General features: G+C 44.2%; 1 protein-coding gene across 1 annotated transcript in view; it reads right to left on the minus strand.

Annotated features, from left to right (window-relative positions):
* Slc22a3 (solute carrier family 22 member 3) overlaps nt 1-21277 on the minus strand; it is an 88034-nt gene that overhangs the window by 20050 nt on the left and 46707 nt on the right. The window contains exons 3-5 of the mRNA XM_021186320.2: nt 18138-18292; nt 16819-16987; nt 15957-16074 (exon numbers count right to left, since the gene is read on the minus strand). Coding sequence (XP_021041979.1) covers nt 15957-16074; nt 16819-16987; nt 18138-18292 — 442 coding nt within the window. The remainder of the gene's footprint in view (nt 1-15956; nt 16075-16818; nt 16988-18137; nt 18293-21277) is intronic.

A 21277-nucleotide genomic window follows, 5' to 3' on the forward strand; every position in this document is an offset into this window, starting at 1 on the left:
CTGCCTCCCGAGTGCTGGGATTAAAGGCGTGCGCCACCACGCCCGGCTATTTCTTTATTCCTTAGAAACAGAGCTGGGAACATTTTATTTTTATCCTTTGCTGGGGCATATTAATACGAGAAGACTCTTCCAGGGAGCAGGAGAAAGCACTTGGTTCTTAAACTCTAGCGTCCACAGCACACGGGATGGGTGGGAAACCCAGAGATTGGTGTTCGGCGGACTGAATTAGACATGTTACTGAACTTGCCAGGAGGTCCCACAGGTGCCCACAGTTACCCTAGAAGCAGAAAAGTTCTCAGTGTCAAAGCTCAGTGTCTTTTAGGACAGTAGCCTGCAGTTCTGAATAAGCAAATTGGGTAAAATGCTAGACAAGGGTGTGCTGTTTGGTCTGGGGAGAGGAGAAGAAGGTACCATGTACTACCTATAAATCTCAATACCCCACCCCCATCCCATCGGAATCCCCGTCGTCCTGGTTCTTGGTCTCCTGATTCATCAGGAGTCATTGTCCTAAGAATATGGCCGTTGACACCTTGAAAAGCAAACTTATTGAGTCACCTGCTGAGTAGCTGAGGGCATCCACACCTGGGGTGGTTTGTATATGCTTGGGCCAGGGAGTGGCACTATTAGGAGGTGTGGCTTTGTTTGAGTAGGTGTGTCACTGTAGGTGGGCTTAAGACCCTCACCCTAGCTGCCTGGAAGCCAGTCTTCCACTAGCAACCTTCAGATGAAGATGAAGGCTCCTCCTGCACCATGCCTGCCTGGATGCTGCCATGCTCCTGCCTTGATGATACTGGACTGAACCTCTGACCTGTAAGCCAGCCCCAACTCAATGTGGTCCTTTATGAGACTTGCCTTGGTCATGGTGTCTGTTCATGGCAGTAAACCCCTGACTTTGGCAACACCACTAGCCGGGCTCGCTCACACCTGCGCTGGGACAGCAGCATGACAGAATGAGATGCTGCTCACAACACTCAGGGCAATGGCACCAGGATGGCGTTCTAAGAGTGGCAGGGGGAGTGCCAGGGTCAGTTATCTTCTCACAGGAAGGGGCAGGACTCCCCTCCTCCCTCCCTCCTGCAGCTCTTACAGTCAGGAGATGCTACTGCCACCATGTTCTCAGCCCTTGGCTGGCACGAATCTCCTCCTGTCTGCCAGCTGGGGTGCCATGTCCTCTCAAGCCCAAATCTGAGCTGGCCCCTGCTGGTTCCCTTGAATTTCTTGTGAGTGAGCCCCATTCTTCAATGTTCAGTCCTCCCCTCTCTCCTCAGTGTGCTGGGGAATCTGGGGCTGCTCCATCTAGGAATAGGGTCTTCGTGTTTGCCTCTGTGGGAACATTAAAATTGTATTTGTCCTCGCCACAGTTGTTTTTTTAACAGTTATCAGCACGGATCTCCTTAGCCATAATAATAGAAGAGTTTATCTTTTGGTCGTTGTTACCTAATGGGATCTTCCTGTACTCTAGGTAGGTAGGTTTGGTTTTGTTTAGTTGGTTTTTTCCCTTTCTTTTCTTTTTGCTTCTGTAAGCCCTGACTAATCATCACTGTTTGTGGGATACTTTTGAGTCCCTTCTTCTCCACCCCATTACAAGGTACAATTTTGTCCCGTGTGGCAAGGTGGGACCAGTTCTGCACATCTGCATGGTTGTGATATACAACTGCTGTTCTAGGACTCTCTAGAACTAATTCTTTTCCTTCAGTGCTCCAGGCAGTGGCTTCCAGGACTACAGGAAAGGATTCCCTCCATTCTGCTCTGTGTACCTCCAGGGCACAGGCAGGAATGAAGCCTGAGTGGCTTTAAACCCTGGAGTTTGTGATAGTGTTCATTACAGATATAACATAGCCTTTCCTAGCTCATTCAGAGTCTGGGGGCTCCTCAGCCATGGACTGTCTGAGAGGGAGACCATGACCTGAGCCCCCCCATGTGTCGATTCTCAGGTACGAGCATTCATGCATCAGTTCACTGTTCTCTGCTCTTGACTGTGGGTATGAAGTGACTGGCCCTCTTGTGTTGCTGGGACTTCTCTGCAATGGTGGACTGCAGTCTGAACTTGTGAGTCAAATAAAACCTGCTCCCTTAAGTTGCTTACATTCAGGCATTTTATCACTGAAACAGGAAAAAGCTAAGACAGGTAACTCCTGCAGCCTGTCAGTGCCCCAGCTGACTCTCACTGAGAATTGGAATCCAGAAAATGTGCAGCAGATCCTATTTTATAAATTGTGTTCGACTCAGAAATGAGAAAGATACAACATGTCTGCTTATTAACTGGTCTCCAAATTGGCTCAGTTACTGGACAGTTTGGAGGATCCGTTCTTCACCCTCAGCACAGACTCAGATGACTGTATTGGCACAGAAAGAGAACAACTGACTCCACTCTGTGCCTGAGAATAAGTCACCAGATACCCTCACAGGGGTCCCCAGAGGTCTGCTCAGAATCACCTCCATTTTCAGTGTTTCACTTGAGAGTGCTGAGAAACTACCCAAGACATCCTAGCATGATGGAGGTGCATGGAGATCAGTTTACATGTTCCACAATGGATGTCCTAATCCTTTGATGGGGTCTGAGACTGGCCAGCTGCTCCTCTTCCTGGCTCTCAGTTTTCAGAATATTCTGAACACAGTAACTGTTTGCTAGTGTGTTCCTTGTTGCCTACAGCAGAACCTTTTCTAGGGAAAGAGGCAGTGCTTTTTCGTGCAAGCCATGACCAGGTGGGACACACCATCACACCATCCTTGTGAGTCAAGATTGGAATGGTGTTCATAGTGAAGTGTAACAACCATTTGGCTAGGATGGGCACCATGGTAATGTGTGTTGATGTTATACTGTGCCTATTCCTGCCTTTCTGAGTTATGATTTGATTTACTATAGTTCAACAAATATATAGATTAGTTTTCATAACTAGTAATTGTACTGGCCTGTATTTCAATTAGAATCCTTCATGTGTGTATGTGTGTGTGTGTGTGTGTTCATGTGTATGCACATATGCATTGCAAGTGGAGGCCAGAGTTTGATAGCAGGTGACTTTCTAAATTGTTCTCCACCTTACATTATGAGACAGAATCTCTCCCTAAATCTGTAGATCACTGACTGGCAAGACTGGTTTCCCACTAAGCCCCAGAGATCAGCCTGTCTCCAGATCTCCAATGCTGGAGTTACAGATGTGTGATATATATCATGCCTGGATTTCACATAGGTGTTGGATCTGAACTAAGGCCCTCAAGTCCACACAGTGGGTATGTTACTGACTGAGCCACCCCGAACCCCGCAAAAGCCTCTGACTAGTCACAAAACATTCAAAACTAAATCATGCCAGGACTCACTTTGTTCACAAATAAAGGGGAAAGCTTATGTTTAGTTCTTTTAAACACATCTATATGAGGAAAGACAGTATAGTGGACTGAAGAACAGTTATCAGGAGACAGATGTCTCAGTGGTTATGAGAGCTTGCTGCTCAGTGGTGAGATCAGACTCCAGGACCCATGTGACAAGTTGGGCTTCTTGCCATATTTTATTCCACAGGGAGTAGAACAGGAAAACCACTGACTGAGCTTCAGCCTAACCCATAACACCCAGGCCCAGGCTCAAGGAAGAGATCTTTTCTCAAAGGAACAAGTAGGCAGAGATAGAGGACAGCACTGATACACTTTATCCAGTCTCTGTGTGCATAGGTGGGACATAACCCCCAACTCACACGAACACACACACACACACACACACACACACACACACACGCACACACACACTACAGAAATACACAACTAAATTAAAAAAAAAACAAAAAGATTAATTACTAATAAGACAGAAAACAGTTTGGAAAGAGGAGAAGAATTAAATAATGAATAAAGGCAATAGTCCTGTACAAAGACACTGAATGTATCTAGGGAGACAGTTTTGAGAACAAATATTATGCAGGTTATTTTAGAAATAAGTGCTTCCAATACAGAGTCCTGTAACTCTCTGAATACATGGGTGAACAGATTACACGGTGTGTGTCTCAATATATGTTTCCGCGACAACCTCCTGGAAGCTATGCTCATATGGAACATTCAGGTGTGTGCTAATCAAACCGTAGTCTCTATGATTCAGCTTTTAATGTGAAAAAGACTTTCACTACAACAATTAATTCTCAGCTTGTAGCACTTGAGAGGTTAGTAATCCTTAGACCGTGGGGTATACCAAATGGTAAGACAGAAGACCATAAGTGATCCCGTCTGAGGTAGTTCTATAGTTTGGTCAACTGAGAACTGAGCAGCCTGCTCTGAACTGCAGAGGGAATAGGGAAACTGAGTTCTAGTGAGCTGTCTATGTCAGGTCCTAGAGACATGGTTAAGCCTTGAGACTTACCTATGCTCCTGGAAACACAAGAGTAAGTGCTTAATCTCTACTTCAGTCTACGTGGTAAAAATAGTTATGCCAGTACCCATCCAATAAGCACACTCAGTAAGTGTGTGCTGCCAGGTGCCCTGTGTATGCCTACCCATGTCCTATATGTTGATCAAAGGTGCCCTGTGAGTACTCCCAGGTGTTCTAGGTGTGCTTCTAGGTACCTTGTGTGTGCTTTCAAGTCAGCAATTTCAATCCAATCTGAATATAAGGATTTAATGTCAAAACATTTAAAGGTTGGTAGGAGCTATGTTCTAATTACTGAGAACATGTAAAGATACAAATGCTCTAATCACACCCAGTTCCCTAGTGATTACTACAACAGCGTTTACCCTCAGCTGAAGAAACAGACATTTATGCTAGACATCAATCCCTTGTATAGACAGGGCATGGATGCAAATGGCTTGCAGACCATTAGTGCATCTGTAGCATTTAAGGATTCAGACCACAGGGACAGAGTAGTCACATGACTCATCTAGAGATCCTGCAGCTGAGATCCTGAGCCACTAGGAGACAGGTGAAGAAAAACGCTTCAACCACTTACCACTCACACAAGTGTCCCTCTTAGCCTACTTTCCATGGCTGCTCCTGGGGAGGGTGACAAAGATTTTCTATTACACGAACTATCTATCTATCTATCTATCTATCTATCTATCTATCTATCTATCTATTCTTTATTATATACTTTATTCATATATATATATGAGTTTATTCAGGGCATGGGGAGGGGAGTTAAGAGGGTAGCAGAGGCAGAGAAAGGCAGAGAGAAGGAAAAAGTAGAGAAGTGGAGACTGGCCATGAAGACATGGAGAGAGGGGGGAAGGGAATGGGGAGAGAGAGGGAGCAAGAGGGGAAGAGGTGAGAGGGGGGAGCATAAGGGGACAGTGTCTTTAACAGGGTGAGAGGGGGGAGCATAAGGGGACAGTGTCTTTAACAGGGTGAGAGGGGGGAGCATAAGGGGACAGTGTCTTTAACAGGGTGAGAGGGGGGAGCATAAGGGGACAGTGTCTTTAACAGGGTGAGAGGGGGAGCATAAGGGGACAGTGTCTTTAACAGGGTACAAGTCCTTGGTTCTGGCCACTTTTCTTAAGAGTCCCTAAGTCTTTTTTCTGACAAAGGATTTAGCGACCTCTTCTAAGATTTTCTTTATTCAGACCCTTGAAACAAGGTAAGTTTATCATGAAGAAAAGAAAGGCTCAGTCTCCTTGTCTATGCATGTGTTAAATTATATCTTTCTCCTCCCACTAACACTGCATCCAAGCGAAGAACACACAGTGTGCTCCATATTACTTGTTTCTGATTCCAAAACCAAGTATTAAAACAGGTCCTGTTGTCATGGGCGGGAAGGACCATGATCAGTGCCCACATGCTGCTATGCAAACAATTCAGTTACTCATTACAGGAACCTGGAGCTTAAGTATTCCCCGGGAAGAGTGACCTTTCCCCAGGAAAATTCAGCACCTGACACCTCAGTCTGCTATCTCCTGATGAGGCTTTGGGAGGTTAGATTTGTCCGAGCTTGTTCCTTGTAGTATAATTCCCCATGGCTGTGTCTGCATGGTGGGGACATACCCTCATGGGTCAATGTCCCCTCTAGCTCTGTGGAGTATAGTGGAGTTCACCTGCTCCCAGGACACACATCTTAGGAAGAGTTCATGAAGAGAGGCAATCGTCCTGATAGGTTAGAGAGGAAGCCAGCAGTGCTGTCATGGAAACTGAAGCCTGGGATTATGAAGGCCATGGACCACCTACTAGGGACAGGGCAGCACAGTGCTATGGAGACTACTCATCCCCCACCTCCACTGGACAGTGTACACACAGAGAGGCACCTACTCTCATTCCCTCACAGTAGGAAGTACAATGGTTTGGACTACAGAAAGTGATTTGGTAGAAACAAAGGCACAGGAACAAGACACTTGAAAAAGCCAACCATCTTTCTCTCTCACAGTATGAGTATGAAGAATCAAAGACAGGATTAGAGTGCTCAGGATTAGAGGATATATAAATGCTAGGACCCTGAGAGTTGTTGATTGTTGTTACAGCTAGTAGGTTGTTGGTTGGTTTGTTAAGTAGTCCTGTGCAAAGAAGAAGTAAGAAGGAGAAATTGGATATCCTGATGGTGAAGATCAAACTTGCTGAAAGGAACTTGATGCCCCTGATCAGCAGGAAGTCTAGTGATAGATTTCTCAACTGTTCTTTCTGTTCTCCTATCTAGTGCTAGGGGGTTGAAAGGGTAGAAGAAAATGGGTGGAGTAGGGTGGAAGAAAGAACAACACACAAAGTTACTTCCAAATGGAAAATGAGTTTGAGTGTAGATGAAACCCTGCTACTTGATTGCAGCTCGCAACACTACACCTTGGTGAGATGTCCCGAAAGCCTTCTCTGACTCCTTCAGCCCAGGTCATTTGCATCTCTAATTCAATGAAAGCGAACGACAGGATGCTCTCCTCCCTACTCCACTGTCTAGAAGCTGGGTTTTGGCAGATATTATATATATATATATATATATATATATATATATATTCTTTTTCTTTTTTGAGGCAGGGTTTTTCTGTGTAGCTCTGGCTGTCCTGGAACTCACTTTGTAGAGCAGGCTGGCCTTGAACTCAGAAATCCGCCTGCCTCTGCCTCCCAAGTGCTGGGATTAAAGGCATGTGCCACCACGCCTGGCTTTATATTTTTTTAAACTTAACGTTATTGTTTGTCAAGCTTGGGAAAGGAGCGCAGGGAGCCTGTCTTACTCCAGACATTATAGTTGAGCCATCTCTAATCGCATGGTTATTTCATCGTGCTTTTACACAGCCAACTTTCTTACAGTATGTATTGCTGTCTTACTTTGAAAATGTTAAAAGATGTGGGAACTAAAGAAATTCATGTCAATTCAAAGTGTTCACAGGACTCAGACCATTCCCTAAAGTTGGAAGCGTATTGAACTAACCCATGCCTGAAAGGTATTTCACGTTGTGCGGTGTCAAGTTTCTCAGTATTTCTCATGTGTCCAGGAATATTTGAGGGTGACAGCATGCACGCAGTAGCTGTCAACATCAGAAAGCACTGTAGGGATGAGGGTGTTCCTTGCAGAAGCAGCACTCTTAGCTCTGTGAAGGAACTAGCTCTGGGTGGGCTTCCGGGAGTTTCTTTCTGATACCTTGATACCTTCACTGTTTTGGCATTCATCCCTGCACTGAAATAGGCCTGACTGACTGGAGTGCCTCAGCATTTCATGTGAGAGTATTTGTATCTCAATTTGAAGCCAATAACTAAACACATCAATTAAGAAAAATGCAGAGTGACTGACTACATGGCTCAGCAATTAGAGCACACACCATTATTCTAGAGAGCCCGAGTGTGGTTCCTAGCTCACAAGCCACCTATAACTCCTTCTCTGGAGGAATCTAACACCTCTGGCCTCCGCAGGTACCGCATGCATGTGCCTCTCTCCACATGTACACAAAATTAAAAGTAAAACAAACCTTAATCCCAACAGCATAGAAAAATACCACAGAGCCCCAACGGGGTCTACAGAAGTTAGAATCACTACCCAGTTCTCCTGTAAAGAGCCAGGGTTAGGAGGACAAAAATCTCTCTTTTGAGAGATGTATCCACCCCACCACAGAAAGGGACTGTCCAAGCTTTCTCAAACTGAAAGCTGATTTTCCATGGAAACACTACCATCTATGTAGCGGTTCACTAACACAAAAGAGCGAGCACAGCTCAAGAGCTGGAAGTCTATCTAGTAACCGAGATGGGGGAGTTTGAACCTTCCCTCTTGGGGTCTCTGATATTAATCATGAGCTCAGAGACATCCCTTTGGGAGCAAGAAGCTCAGACATCCATTCTTGATGTCATGGTGGGAACGTCTCAGGAGCACGTCTAGGAGAGAATGCGTATTAATAAGCTGTAAATTAGCTATGAGCAGTGAGCTCATGAGGAAATTGTAATCAGTCTGAGGTCTGGCAGGGCCAGAATGGCTTGAAAACCTCACTGATGCGCATGGGCCTTTCAGTCCAGCAGTATCAGGGCTCTTGTTACCTACGGTTGTAACCTGCTACTCTCTCTGAGAATTTTTCCCATTTGGGGAGAGGTCACTATTATGGGATGAAGAATAAAACCCCTTAGTCAAGCTTTTAATATTCTTTCTTTCTGCAGGGACAAAAGTGGAGAAGAGATAGAGGGAAAGGAGGTCCAGTGACAGGTCCAAATTGGGAACCAGCTCAAAGGGAGGCTCCAAGGCCTGACATTATTACTGATGCTATGGTGTACTTACAGACAGGAGCCTAGCATGACTGCCCTCCAAGAGGCCCAACAAGCAGCTGAAAGAGTCAGATGCAGATACTTACAGCCAACCAATGGACAGAAGCCAGGAACCCCTGTGGCTGAGTTAGGGAAAAGCTGAAAGAAGCTGAGGAGGAGGGCCACCCCATAGGAAGACCAGCAGTCTCACTAACCTGGACCCCAGAGATCTCTCAGACACCGAGCCACCAACCAAGCAGTATACACCAGCTGATATAAGACCCCTGACATATATACAGCAAGGACTGCCTGGTCTGGTCTCAGTGAGAGAAGATGCACCTAACCCTTGAGAGACTTGAGTCCCCAGGGAGTGGGTAGGTCTGGTGGGGGTGGGGGTGCATCCTTTTGGAGACCAGGGGTGGGGTGAGGTATGGGATGAGGAGCAGTCAGAGGGCAGAGTGAGAGGGGAATAAAGACTGGGCTGTAAAAACAATGTTAAAGAATAAAAAAAAAGTAACCAGCTTGAATGCATAAATCAAGTATAAAAATATTTTTCAAAAATCTCTTAGTCAAGAATGTCGCCTCAATACTGTGGTTGCTGGGGTCTAGTGCAGTTTAGTGCAGTGGTGGTTGGTCTCTCAGTGTATTAGCTCCTGATGAATGAGGCTACATAGCACCCACCAACCTGGGTAGTATAAACAATCAGCATTCGTTTAGCTCACATTCCTGGGTAGATTTGTGTAGGTGGCTGGTTTAGTTGTGGGCAATCCTTGCTAGAGTTATTCTACTTCAGGATCCTCTGGGACCACCAGGTAAGCCCGGGAATATTTTCCTCTTATTCTTGGATGAAGAACAGGGCTAAGGCCAGCCACACAAGCACATTCAAGCCCAGCTGCACTGCATCTGGCCATCTACCACCATCTAAATCACATGGCAAAGCCCAGCCCAATGTCAGAGGGCAGAAAACATCCCACCTACCACGAGGTCAAAGCCTCTACATCTGTGCACTCAGAGTCAATGGAACCAGGGGATTTTCACACAGAAATGAGGGAGATGCTGTGAGAATTTCCAAACAGTAAGCGGACCTACCTCAGTCAAAAGCTCTGCAGAAAGAACCAGATGCATGCTGTCTCTTCTAGCAACCAAAACAGCGCTGTTAGGATTGACCGGTAACTTCTTTGAATCTCAACTGTGTGAAGACAATGCCCCCCCCCCCATCTCTGCAGTTCATGGAGACTCACAGAGCAAGCTTGGTTTCTAAGAAAACAATGAACTCCTGGCCATGATCTACAAGGGCTCTCAGCTCAGCTGGTATGGCCACACCTCAGAGTGTGGCTCTGCTCCTTCTGAGACTCTTGTCCAGGGACAGCACTGACCCAGTATGTGCTGTCCTTGTAGATGGAAGAGAAAGAGAGCAGCTGAAACTCATGCCTGGCAGATCCCAGTCAATGCAGCTGAGTCTGACCCAGGCTGGGGAAGTGCAACATCAGTGTAAGTCAGGAGACAAAGGATGCAGCTGGATGATACTACATTTTTCCAGGGAGGGTGTAAACAGTTGGAGTGCTGCCAGAGACTACTACTGATAACATCTTTTCATGGTAAGAGAGAAAAAAGATAGCTCTCTATCACTCACCAGTAGACCAAGTCTGCTACTATCAAGAATGCTTGCCCATTTCTTCTGTAATCCCGAGCATGTAGCACTTGGCCCTATCCTCAGACAAATGCTGGTGTTCAATCTGCCCACACATATCATTCCCTTCTGTAAATGGGATTCGGTTCTCTCACACAAAACTACTGCGTACCTATCGTGTAAGGTAGAAAGTTGAACTGAGCACCTTTGGCCAGGTGTCAGACAAGATATAGCATGTTCCAGATAGTGGGGAGTAAATTCAAACTGATACCAGAGGAAAAAAATCAGTTGCTAGAATACATTAGAACCTCATAAGCACAGTAAAAGATGTAGCCAGATCTTTTACCAAGTGGTCTAGTACGGCAGTGGATGCCCTTAAAGACATTGTGACACCCACAGTGTTGTACTATGCCCATGCTGTAGCTACCGCAGATATACTAAGACTTTTATTCCTGTTCCTCACTACACCTGACAATTACAGTATACAGATGCTGAAAGTCTGAGAATGGCCAGGCTAGCAGCGTAAGGAAATCCTGGACTGACACTGCTCATGAATGGAAATCCTGACCATCCATGGATTCTCCCCGATTTCCACAAACCTTCCCAGGAGCTCAAACCACCCACCTATTTGAGCATCCAGTTCTGATTCGGGAATTTACATTCTCTGTGGACATTAGTCACTTTGATATTTGAATCTCCTGTATTTTGTGTTGCAGGCTATTTCTTCAGTGAAGCCAAGGGCAGCCAAGAGCTTGGGGGCCATGAGCTGAATAGCGTTCATGTGAGGTATAACTGAAGGCAGTTATGTGCATGTGAATATAGTTAAACTACATGATGCACATGAACAGAAGTGTCATTATGAAACCCATGTACCAATGAAAAACTGAATAACAAATATGAAAATACTTCCAGACAAAGAGATAACAACTGAGATGCCTCCCTGAGCAGCCCACCCACATTACATATCCCCTTGCTGAATGGCTTAGATTGAATCCAAAGTAGCCATTTTCTTCCATTTCTTTTCTGCATTGGCTAATGCCTTGGGACCGGTGTGACCTTTGTTTGGACTGAATTTAGGTTATCTTCTGTAATCTAGAGCAGGCATGGGGAGTCCAAAGCAAGGTTTGTAGGAACCCTGCTGTCAACAGAGGGATCGGCTGGACTTGGCAGGCGGCCAAAGTGCCTCTGGCTGTTCTGAGTCCAGCCAGACTCTTAACTACCTGTTCTAACCTTTTCTCTGCTCCCTATGGCGGGCACCCTGAGGACGAAGCAGGAATTAGAGAGGTCTCTAAGAACAAGGCAGTTTACAAAATGATAACTTAAAAGAGTCAGGATTCACTGAAAAGAGACTTTTTGCAGATAGGAAAGCTTTGTCCAATCCTGCCCTGGCTCTGAATGTCCTTGAGTTTATATGCTGAGTATGAAATGCAGGGGAACAGCGACATTCAAGGTAACTGTGTAAACATGAGGTTTCAAGGCTGTCCCAACATTGACAGCAGCAATACTTATTTGAGTGGCTAATAGTTGTGTAACTGACTGGGCATGCTTATTATGGAACACAAGCCATGGTAGGGTCCTGCTTTGATCTTGGTGTCAGAGTTCAAGTGGAATGTTTGTCTTGCTGCTCATTATTTCTGGGTTATCATAAGATGCATTTTGCACACTACTAAGCTTCATGGGCATTGGAGAACTAATGGACAAGGAGATTGGAGAATGTGACTCATTGAACACTTTTTGAGGACGTTGGGGACCAATTCGCTTTTGGAGAAAACAAAAAGAGTTAAGCATGTAGCCTCCTTTCCTAGAGAGCCCGATGCAAGGGTAAACAAGAGTTGGTAAGAAATCTGAGTATCTATATAAATATCCGAAGAATAAATGTAGCAATGAAGGGTAAATTGAAAATAAGTTCTTTGTAACTCCTGATTAGTTAATCCACCCAGGCAATGACTGTCAGTCCCAGCCACATCCCCAAAGAGACAAGCAGGCAGCAGATAGCTCCTCTGGAAATGTACTGAGCCACTTAAGACGTAGGCTTGCCAAAAATATCAAACCTGAACTCAATTAAACTCTAGCTCTGACTACTGAACTTAAAAGGAATACAAAGACAGAGGATCGTGTTAATGGGTTCTTAGAAATGGAATCAATAAGGTGTGTTCAACCATTTGACAATGTGACAGGAGGGTTGTCATCTTCAAAGAATGGGGCCATCGGGTTACAAAAAGAAATCACACACATAGCTCATAATATTTAAGTGAGTTCAGAATTCTTCTCTCAGAGGTATTCATAGTTTTCCTTTGGCCACAGGCAGCCCACGGGCTAGCGACATGTCAGACAGGTCTGTTTAAATAAAAACCTGCTTAACACTCTTCATTCGCAGAGCTGTTAGGAAAAAGCGGCATTAGAGAGACGTATAGATAAGGCAAAGAGGTGCATCAACCATCACGCTATGGAAATGCCACGAGGCTGCTATGGCAGCCCAGAGCTACAAGCCACTGTAAGACAACTGGGGAATGGGAAATGATACCTTGCTGGTTGATACTAGATATCTCAGTCTCTTTCCCCATGGCTAGATAAAATACCCTAGGGCAGAAGCAGCTTAGGGGAGGAAAGGGTTAACCTAACTCATAATTCCAGTTTGCAGCCTATCGTGGTAGGGAAGTCACATCAGCTGAAGCTCAAAGGTCACATTGCATCCACCATCAAGAGCAGACAGCAATGGATTCTTGCATGCAAACACTCAAAGTATTCTTCCCATTTTATACGGTAGTCAGGGATGCCCGCACAGGGGGTAGTCCTGTGCACAGTTAAGACAGTCTTCCCACACCAAGATGATCCCTCACAGACATTGCCAGAGACTAACCTTAATCTAGACAATCAGCCCCCCACAGACGTGCTCTCCTTGGTGCCCAGTAAGCTCCACGGTAGGTTTAACTGTTTATTCTTAGAGTAGCGATACTGGGGGATATTTTGGATACCATCACTCTCCCCAAGTGTTCTCCCCATAGCTATGATTCCCAGCAGCTGGGTCACAGCTTTGATTATTTGCATCGAGTCTGAGAGTCACACGAGTATCTTCCTCAACGTTCATTCAGCAGTGTCCTGAGGACAGCACCATGATCCCAGAGTTGAGTCAATGTGTTTATGCTTCTACATTAGAGAGAAACATCACAAGATGCAGCCGGGATGGCCATCTAGTGGATTGGAGAAGGGAGAGGGGAGAAACTTCAAGTTTAATGACAAGCCAGCAATTAGGGGGGTCTATGTGAAACGTCGAGTCATTCACCTATTTGCCTATCTTAGTATGTTTTAAATATTTTATTAAATTTTTTTTACGCTTGGGGGTGCATGGAGAGAAGGCTTTGAAGTTAAGAAGTTTGAAGTTTGCTTTCCCAAAGGACTTAGGTCCAATCCCCAGTACCCAGGTGACAACTCACAAGCACCTGTAACTACAGTTTCAGAGGATCTGATGCCCTCTTCTGGCCTGTGTGGGCACTGCATGGGTGTGAGGCCCAGACATGTAGGCAAACTATCTATACACATAAACCTTTGGTTTTATTAAAACAAATTTTAAAGAAAACAATCAGTAAAGAAAACCATCATTAGACAGAAACATAGAAGCAGTAGATGGAGCTCTAGGAGCAAAAGGCTGGCCAGGATAGCTAGGCTTTTACAATAAATTCCTTAGGGAGTCAGATCAGGCTTTGGATGGAACCTCTGGCCTATTTGGCTTCAACAAAGAGCCATGATGACTCAGAGGCCACTGGATCCAAGTTCAGGATCTTTTACAAGCACAATCATGTAGGATGCTGAGCTCCCCCTGCTAGCATGATCGTTAGTTACTGTGAGTCTCTGAGAATGCTGTAAATGGAGTAACACATCTGCCACCCTTAGGTGACTGTAGCATTAGATCGTCAGCCATCAGCACACAGCTGTTGCTTCTACATTCTCACAAACTTTGACCTGGATCGTACACCCCTGGGACTATGTGTGCAGTGTCTTCAGCAGCCTGCTTAAGGTGATGGAAGAAATATTTACTTGATCATTAAAACCGGGGGCTAGAGAGATGGCCCAGTCAGTCAAATTCTTGCTTTGCAAGTATTTGGACCTGAGTTTCACCCCCCAAACTCAGGTAGAAAAAAGTTGGGCCTGTAATTCTAGCTTTGGAGAGGCAGAGGCGAGTGGATTCCTGGGGGTTTCTGGACAGCCAACATAACCTCTTTGGAAACTTTCAGGCCAGGAAGAAACTTTGTCTCAAAAAGAAAGGTATCGGTCATAGGAAACTTTGTCTCAAAAAGAAAGGTATCGGTCATAGGAACAACATCTAAGGTTGTATCCTCTGATATCAATGTGCACACACGTTTATCCATGGGTATGTGCACCCATGTATACACATGCACACACACACATATACCCTAAACACCTAGTTATCACCTTGACCCAACTGTGAGGACCTATAGTGAGATAGATAAAAGGAGGATGAGAGACTGGCGGATTATTTCTTCCCTATGAGGAATTTCCATCTCAAATGTTCCCCCAAAGAGTAACAGGATAGAAGACATATCAGTGGTTCCAAAAGGCCACGCTGTGCCTTTGCTAAACCTTTCCGATGAGTAGATCTGAAGACTCGTTCTTAAACAGTATGCAGCACTGAAAGCACAACCATATTGAAACATCCATAAGTACAGCAGCTACGGCTTGCCACCTCCTCTGAGAAGGGAGGAGTCAGAGGTCTGGGCATGCCTACCAAGCTCCTGGACACTCCAGGGAGGATGACAAACCAACCAACTCCATTTCCTATCAGAGCAAATGCAGTGCTATATTGACAACAGTGTTAACAGGCTAACGTTCTTTAAGGTTTAAGCCGAGATTCATGCCTTCTAAGAACCACTCTCTCTTCTTCCTTTAGTGATGGCCTCTCCCCTATGCTGCCCTCACTTGGTCTTCCCTTTATGTCTTTATGTGTTTACTGTCGAGAGCCTATTTTAAATATGTGCTGTATCTTCAGCCATTTCACACACCTTCCAAAGGGCAAACACTGTGCTGCTCACTTTCTCAGTGTAGTGATGGAGTGTAGTGGGGAGGTTAGGGGTGGGCGTGGACGGGGTGGGCAGAGGCATCCAAAGGCTTTTGCTGAGGAAGGAAGGGAGAGAAAGAAAGCAAAGGGGTTGAGGAATGAGGAAGGGGAGGGACAAAGAAAGAGAAGAAAATGTTAAGTCTAAAACTAAAATAGTATATCATTGCTCAAGATCTTATGCAAATCAATAGCACTTGTAAAGCTAACTTTAAAGACCATTCTTCAGGTCACAGAGATGGCTCAGTGGTAGAGAGCTTGCCTGGCAAGGGTGAGACTCCAGGCTCAATCCCAAACATCAGGGATGGCAGGGAAAGAAACAGAAGCGTAATATCAGCAGCAGAACCTGGTCCATTGGGAAGACCCAGATGTCGAGCTGTTATAACCAGTGTGAATGAGGAGACAGTACACATCTACAGTAAAGAATACTAGTTCAAGTACCCCAGAGTAACTATTAAAATGTGGCTGAGATGATCAATTTACCTCAACTAAAACTGGTTCAGGCCAATGTGTGTGTGTGTGTGTGTGTGTGTGTGTGTGTGTGTGTGTGTGTGTGTGTGTGAAGGAGCATTAAGCACAGAAGTGTAAAGAATTAATTCACCCAACTTAACAGTTTACTACCAGTGACGAATTAGTGTTACCTCTGAGTAATTTGATGAGAGGTGTTTCCCATTGCACTTAGCCACACGCCTCAGGATCTGCAAGGCTTTCTCTCCTTGCTTCCGGGTGATCAGCCAGCGGGGAGACTCAGGGACCACCCTGGTGAGAGAGATGACTCTTTAGTTAGGCTAGGAATCCCAGAAGCTTGGAAGTTTTTCTGGTTAAAAAGATCTTGCAATGATTAGCTTACAAGTTAGGCTAGGTCTCAGAATTGAATTTCTTTGCAAATTTACATGGAATGGCAAAAATTTGATAATTTGGCTATTAAAAATTCTCCATGGTGCATAGGTTTTGCAAGATCAGGGAATCCTACATTCCCGTGTCTATGATTACAAATATGAAATGGACTATGGACTAGTGAGTCATGGGGCCTGGCTTACCCATATATTAAAATTCAGTGAGGGGAATAAGTTATATTCACCCTGGTAAGCGTCAAATGCATATATGTGGACCATCTTGATAATTTAATTCTCGGACACTCTTAACATCTCATTCATCAAAGAATGTTAATTTGCTTAATTGATCCTTATATCCTTTCATCTGCATGTTGAAATACTGAGGCTGTTATCTCATAGTTCTGATGAAAGCATTGCAAAAGGATAAATGATAACACAACCACTTAAGCTGGAATTTGGTATTGGGCCATTTTACTGTTTGTAGTGACAACTGTCAATCAAGCAGCCAATAATCTCTCTAGGCTGTCAAAATTCTCTAGTGATGCTCTAAGCCATGGGCCTTCTGGAGATTCAGGAAATCCCCTGCATTGCCTTCTTTTGCACGCTGCTTTGGACCGTATGTTCATGTGCCATAGGATAGATACAATAATGACCAAAATCCCATTACCAGTAGTAGAGGAGGAAGAGAAAGCTGGGCAGAGAGATGGCTAGCTGGATGCCCTGCCAGCTGGGTGTGAAGTAGGCAATCCCAGGAAGAATGATGATCCCGAGGGTGAAGAACATCTGGATCACGATTCCCACAATCCTCCTTTGTTTTGAACCAACTATTTCCGTCACTGGAAGGAAACAGACACAAGAGATTAGGGAAGTTCTCAGCATCAAAGCAAACAGACTTGACACCCGTTTTAAAAAAATTAGCTCTCAGCATTACTGGAATGTTCTAGAATATGAGGACATGGAGGCTTCCACCTGTGCAGAAGTGCTGGCGATGGCTTTCCCAGTTCCTTACATGTACCTTCTTTGCCTTTATCCTCAGGATCCCAAGCCAGCGCCCTCCGGTTATGATTGAGAAGGGCCATAAATCTATGCTGGTTTCAGGACACCTCGACATGGCTGTTGTGAGGGTCAATGTAAGTATCAAAATAAACATAGCAAGCTAGCTCAATGTTATCACCATAGCCCTAAGGATTTTTACAGTAGAGTCTTTCTGGAGCAGTTACCATGGTCACCAGATAGCCAGGGCTTTCCATCATAAGACCGTTTAGATAAGGAATCCCATAGTTTGACTCTTCATAGATGTGACAGATCTCTAAAATCCACCTGGGAAATTTTGTTGCTGGAATCCTGACCGCCTCTGCTCCTTCCCACCAGTTGCTATTGTTGTTATTGTTGTTCTCAGTTATCCGAGGCATACTCACTGCCTTGCGACTGCCCTAACATCACAATTTCAAACATCCGCAGACTTGGCTTGTGTTAAAAATGCCACATACTTCAGTAATCTCTCCGTTCTAGCCAGTGACTCACAGTCCCTCCTGGTACCCTCTCTTCTTTTCCCATCATAAAAAGAGCTTTGCTGCAGGCATCTAAAACACTCCTGCTAGGGTCTTATACAGTAGTCATGGGAGGGATTGGAAGTCCAGACGTCTGGGACGATGATATCAGAGGACCTCCCTCGCTTCCTTGGTCATAAATCCTCCACCACTTGAAGTAGGTGACTGGTTTGGATTCGAATTAGAGTCAAAGGGAACAGCGTGGATCAAAGGAACACAAGTAGGGGGCAGCGTTTTATATTCTGTGTCTGGTTCCCAATTTAAAACAGCATCCCCGTCTCTGGACGCAACCAGAATCCCACCCCAAGCCCTTGTCCCACTTGTGGAATTGCTGCAAGGAGGTGTCCAAGATTTAGAGTTAGGGGAAGCTGAGCTAGACCCCTCCCCCCACGCTAATTGCCACACAGAGGAGTGGTTGCAGCTATACAAGTCTTACCAATCACGAAGCAAGTCATCCAGGCCCCCTTTCCAAACACTCCTTGTAGAAAGCGGAAGATCACAAACACAGAAAAATTTGGCGCGAATGCCACCACGACTCCTGTGACGCCAACGCCGAAACAGGATATTAAGTAAATGATGAGCCTGCCATATCTTGAGGAGAGAGAGAAGAGAACCTTAAACACCATCATCAACGTAATGGAGACAGAATTACACAGCATGCAAAAAGAAGCCAAATGTTCAAAGGAAAACATGTTCTCTGTAACTTACCATTGCAATAAACCACATTGATAATACCACCTATGAACTCAGAGAAAAAGAACATGTCTCCAGGGTGACATTATAAAATTAACAGCCCACATGTCTTTGAGACTAAAGATTCCCCGGTGGTGACCTCCTCTGCAATGCTGCTCTTGAACACAGTTTCCCTGCTGGCCTGGTCCTGACTGGTGTGGTCATTTTGTGGGTGGAGTCTCAGGGAGGGGGAGGAGACAGGATGAAACAGCCCTGGCACATTACCGAACTCTCCGTTTCAACCCTGTCCCGTCCAGTCGCCAGTCATGACCTTGCGCAAACTCCTGAGCTCCTTAAGACTCCTGTTCTGTTTGCTTCCTACCCACCCCCATTTTCTAGCTCAAGGGGTAAGGAACAAAGAGAATTCTAATTATAAGGTTCCTAATCAATGTGTGTTGGTATTGTTTTTTTTTTTTTTTTTTCATGAGTTATAGAACTATAGTTAAATAGCTCAGACAAAGTGACAGGGTACTGTGGTTGGCTTCCCCAGTCTGGCACAAACCAGTTCCTTGTAGTTGTAACAGATGACTGGCTTATGGGAGTTCATTGTCAGTGACCCGTGAGAACTTTCGTTGTCTGCAGTTTTCCTTACAAATATCTGCAACAACATTCTTCTGCATTTTTGCATCAAGGGCAGAGACAGAAGCAGTCTTAATTTACCAATATGTTTTAAAAGTCAACTTTATTTTTTTTTAAAGCAGTTTTGGGTTTGAACAGAATTTAAACAGAAAAATACAGCGTTCCCACGGACCGCCTCTCCTGTCACACATGCGTGGCTTATCTCCATCACCGCCACTGAGTGATGCACCTGTAACAGTTAATAAGCTAAAGAGGACATCATTACAGGTATCATTAACCAAGGCTGCAGTTCACACTAGGGTTTCAGGCCACAGGCTTTCCCACTGTCTCCATACTTGGCAACTTTCTAGAATGTTCTATATACCTACTGCAGAACATCTTAGCTTCTCCAGATGCTGGTAATTACACATAAGTCTGCTGTAAGCTTCAAGCAAGTGTTTATGTGTGGCTGTACATTTTTAGCTTTGTTGGATAAATACCAAAACTGTAATTTCTAGAGCATTTAGTTTTGCAAGAAACTGACAAACCTGCTTCCCCTCTTCTGTGCCATTATGTGTCCCACCAGCAATGAACAACAGTTTCTGTGGTTCTACATGCTTGCTAATATATTATATAGTATATTATCCTGTATTTATTTGGTTTTAAAATTGTTATGTGTTTGAGTGTTTTGTCTGAATGTATCTCTGCATTATGTGTGTGCAGTGCCTGCAGAGGCCAGAAGAGGGCACCTGATCCCCTAGAACCGAGTTACAGATACTGTGCTGTCCTATGTGTAGTGGGAATTGAACCTGGGTCCTTTGGAAGAGCAGCCAGTGCTATTAACCACTGAGCCATTTCTCCAAACTTTGACCCGTGTTTTTGCATCTCTGTTTTTGAAAGCTAATGTTTTATTTTTCTCCTAATATGTTCACTGGTTTGGGCAGTAAGGTAAGACTGACTTTACAGAATAAGTTAGGATGTGCTTCCCCTATGTTTATCATCTGAAAGAAGCACTGGGTGTAATTCATTGTCTATGTGGTAGAATTTACCTGGTCCAAATCTGAACCCGGCGCTTCCTGTTTGGGAAGGTTAATTATTGACTCTATTTATTTAATGGGCATTGGCCTATTAAAGTGATCTAGTGCTTATGTAAATTTGGGTGGGTTATGTCTTTCAAGGAGCAGGCCTGCTTGATCTTGGGTGTCAAGTCTGGGGCCATAAGATTGTTTCTATTGTTCCCTTATTATCATTTTAAGGTTTATGGGATTTGAAGCCATTTTAAGGCATCATTAATTTGAGTCCTATTTTTGTCTCTTAGTTGGCTTAGCTAAAATGTTACTAAGGTTTTCTAAAGACCCAACTTTTGACTCTATTAATGTTCTCTATTGACTTACTGTTTTCAATTTGACTTTTTGTTCTGATTTATATCATTAATTTTCTTCTGTTTTCTTTGGATTGATTTGGTCATCTTTGTTGTTGCTATTCAGTGTATAAACTTAAATGATGAGTTTTAGATAAAGCTTACGTCCTAGTAAACATTCGAATGTATAACCCCCCTTCTGCATTGATTTTCTGTACCCATAAAATCTGGTAAGTTGTTTTTTATTTATCTTCACTGGGTTTAAAATACTCCACATTTCCCTTGCGATCTCTTCTCTGTTTCAGCAGATGTACAATGCTTAATTTTTAAGTATTGTGGGGACTTCCAGACTCCTGTTACAGATTTATGGTTTAATTCCTTAGAGACAAAGATCAAATGTGGTAAGACTTTCTATTCCTTTAATTTCACTAAAATTATTTTATAGCCCAGAATATTAACTTTATTAATGTCTGTTATGTGTTTGAGAAAAACCTGCATTTTGCTATTGGTGCTCAATGTATCCAATTGATTGGTGGTGCTGTTGAATTAAGTTATATCTTGGTTGTAATATTCTGTTGGTTGGATTTTTACATTTTAGATACAAAGTCTCTGCAATGAGGAACTCATATGTTTCTCCTTATGGCTCTGTCAGTTTTTGCATCCTGAATTTTGAAACTCTGTTGTTAGGCACATATATGTTAAAGATTGTTGTGTCTTGTTGAATAATTATAATGAATCTGTGTATTCCTTGTGAAGTTTGCCCCGCCTGGTATTAATGAGTTCTACTTTGGTTATTAGCATGATAATTTACTATGAACAGAAGCATGGAGTTATCGCTATAGATAGTCAGAATGAAAACCTGGCAGACTTACATCATGAACATGGAGATAAAAAGATGGCTCAGCAGAGAAGAGCACTTGCTGCTC

The sequence above is a fragment of the Mus caroli genome, unplaced genomic scaffold, assembly GCF_978045245.1.
Source record: "Mus caroli unplaced genomic scaffold, Mus_caroli_1 scaffold_18, whole genome shotgun sequence".
Taxonomy (NCBI): domain Eukaryota; kingdom Metazoa; phylum Chordata; class Mammalia; order Rodentia; family Muridae; genus Mus; species Mus caroli.